General features: G+C 56.1%; 1 protein-coding gene across 1 annotated transcript in view; it reads right to left on the bottom strand.

Annotated features, from left to right (window-relative positions):
* The window catches only part of NPLOC4 (nuclear protein localization 4 homolog (S. cerevisiae)), a gene marked incomplete at both ends in the record, with an annotated part of 14,360 nt that overhangs the window by 3,162 nt on the left and 8,834 nt on the right, over positions 1-2,364 (bottom strand). The window contains one exon of the mRNA XM_010131583.1: positions 1,329-1,415. Within this exon, the coding sequence (XP_010129885.1) occupies positions 1,329-1,415 (87 nt within the window). The remainder of the gene's footprint in view (positions 1-1,328; positions 1,416-2,364) is intronic.

Here is a 2,364-nt window from a genome sequence, read left to right on the forward strand (position 1 = left end):
GTAGAGGCCCACTCCGGGGTCCGGGGGCATGAGTCCCCGGCCGGCGGCTCCTGCAGCTTTATGTTTCACTCTGGAATATTTTTTTCATGGAAAGATCTGGAGGCTGCAAGAGGCTTCTCGGCCGCTGCCTCCTCCCGCCCACAGCAGAAAGCATTTCCTATGGAGCGTTCGGCGTGGAGCAGTGCAGGGAGCGCCAGCAGCTGACGGGGCAGCTCACATGGTCGCCGTTGGAAGCTCATAGTGGAGATAAAGCTTCTGCCTTCCTGCCGGACTATGATTCATCCCACACCAGAGCCTGCTCCAGCCCCAAAACCACAGCCCTGCTTTCTGTATGTGTATGCTCCCCCCGCAACATGAACCCTGTGAAATCCAGCCCCGCGCAGCCCCTCTGACCAGCTCCCCCAGCTTTAACCCTGCAGAGGAAGAACTGCTGATTCAGAGCCCAGATGGACCGAAAATCTGCAACCAGCAGCGAGTTATGCGTTGAGTCACATCAATTGAAAATAGCCGATGTGAGAAGCAGAGGAAAAGCATGGAAATAAGTAACATGCACAGAAGCTTTGCTTCAGACCCTGGCAAGAGGCTGCAGATCTTATCTTCTGCGCACAAACTGCCTCAGCACAGCTGTTGACAGTCTGCTGTGCTGAGACTTCTCTGATCTGTGTTTTCTTTAGCAAGTCAAATCTTGTTTGTGTACATCTCACTCCTGGCACTCACACGGGACCCAAAGATGCCCCACAACCAGAAAACTACCAGAGATGCTGGCACACCAATGGATCCCAACAGCCCTTCGGCAGGACGGGGTGACCAGCTGGCTGCGGGCACGAGGGGAACAGGGGGCTGGGGCTGCTGAGGAACCTCACCTCTGTGCCAACACCCAGATCAACTCGCTGCAGCCTGTCTGGGCAGCAGCAAGAGACAGGACCCTGCAGAGGGGCATAATAACCGGGTGGGAGCCTCTGGCCCTGGAAGCGGAGCAGAGAACAGCAGCTCCAGCTCCATCTGTGCCTCACCAGGCAGACGCTACCAGGAGCAGCTCCTGTCTGAGGAGAAATAAAGGGAAAGCCGTGTTCCTGCTTTCTTGCTGCTCCCTTTGAAGTCTCTCACGACAGGCTGGTGACGTCAGCTGCACAGCCCTGCCTCATGCCTGCGCTCAGGAAAACGCTCTCATTTTGGTTTTCATACCTAACAGTGTAAGAGCTACCAACACTCAGGCCAGATTTCGGTGTGCCCCAGCGGTGCTGAAGAACCCCGTGGAGCTGACGAGGACTGCTGACAGCTTTCCTCACTGCCAAACAAAGACGCAGGAGACCCGACTCCATTCTAACCTTTCTCAGCCCGAGCTTTGCGGCGATCTCATCCACGACCTCAGCTTTCGGATCTTCCAGGATCTCCAGGCTGTTCTGCGTACCGATCTGCAGCAGAGAAAAACCCGCTAGTGAGACAGCCCAGGGGAGCACAGCACAGGCCCCTGGCAGCAGCGAGGTGGAGGAAGGAAGCAGAGCTCTGGGTGTCCCAGTTACCACAGGCCAGCTCACACCCCTCTCCTCACAGACCCCTCTCCTCACAGACCCCTCTCCTCACAGACCCCTCTCCTCACAGACCCCTCTCCTCACAGACCCCTCTCCTCACAGACCCCTCTCCTCACAGACCCCTCTCCTCACAGACCCCTCTCCTCACAGACCCCTCTCCTCACAGACCCCTCTCCTCACAGACCCCTCTCCTCACAGACCCCTCTCCTCACAGACCCCTCCTGTCAGAGCGATTCAGCTAAGTGCGCAAACTCCGCTGGGGCTCACGAACAGACAGCGTTTACCAACAGGCACTTTGGAAAAGGGGAGAGGTGAGATCATGTTTCCAAAGCGTTGTGATCAACCTGCCAGCTTCGTTCATGTGAATCTCTGAGCAGCAGAAAGGCAGAAACCCAGTGAATGGAGAGCCCCGCGCTCCGGAAAACATGGCTCTGTCTGAGGGACGCGCTCTTGAGAGGGGAGATGAGTGTCCAGAATCACAGCAGACACTGCTTGCAGGAGAGCAAAAGATTCCTTGCTTTTAGCCTGAGCTGCCAAAGCAGGGGACCAGCAGCGATGTGACACAACAGTGGCCACAGCTCTGTTCGTGTTGGACAGAAAGGGAAGGGCTTGTAAAAGGGTTGTAGCTCTGCCCTCACACACACACTCCCAAAGAGCCATTTGGTTTTTCCACTGACAAACCCATCACACTTTACTCTGCAGAAATCATCAAGAGGAAGAAAGACATGACCCACCCCGACGTGTTTGTACACACAGTGTCTGCACTTCGAAAAGCGACTTTCATCAGCGGAGAAGCAGCCCGGAGGCAAACTCCACGCCAAGCCGAGCCCTG

This window comes from Buceros rhinoceros, unplaced genomic scaffold (genome assembly GCF_000710305.1).
Source record: "Buceros rhinoceros silvestris isolate BGI_N320 unplaced genomic scaffold, ASM71030v1 scaffold18772, whole genome shotgun sequence".
Classification (NCBI taxonomy): Eukaryota; Metazoa; Chordata; class Aves; order Bucerotiformes; family Bucerotidae; genus Buceros; species Buceros rhinoceros.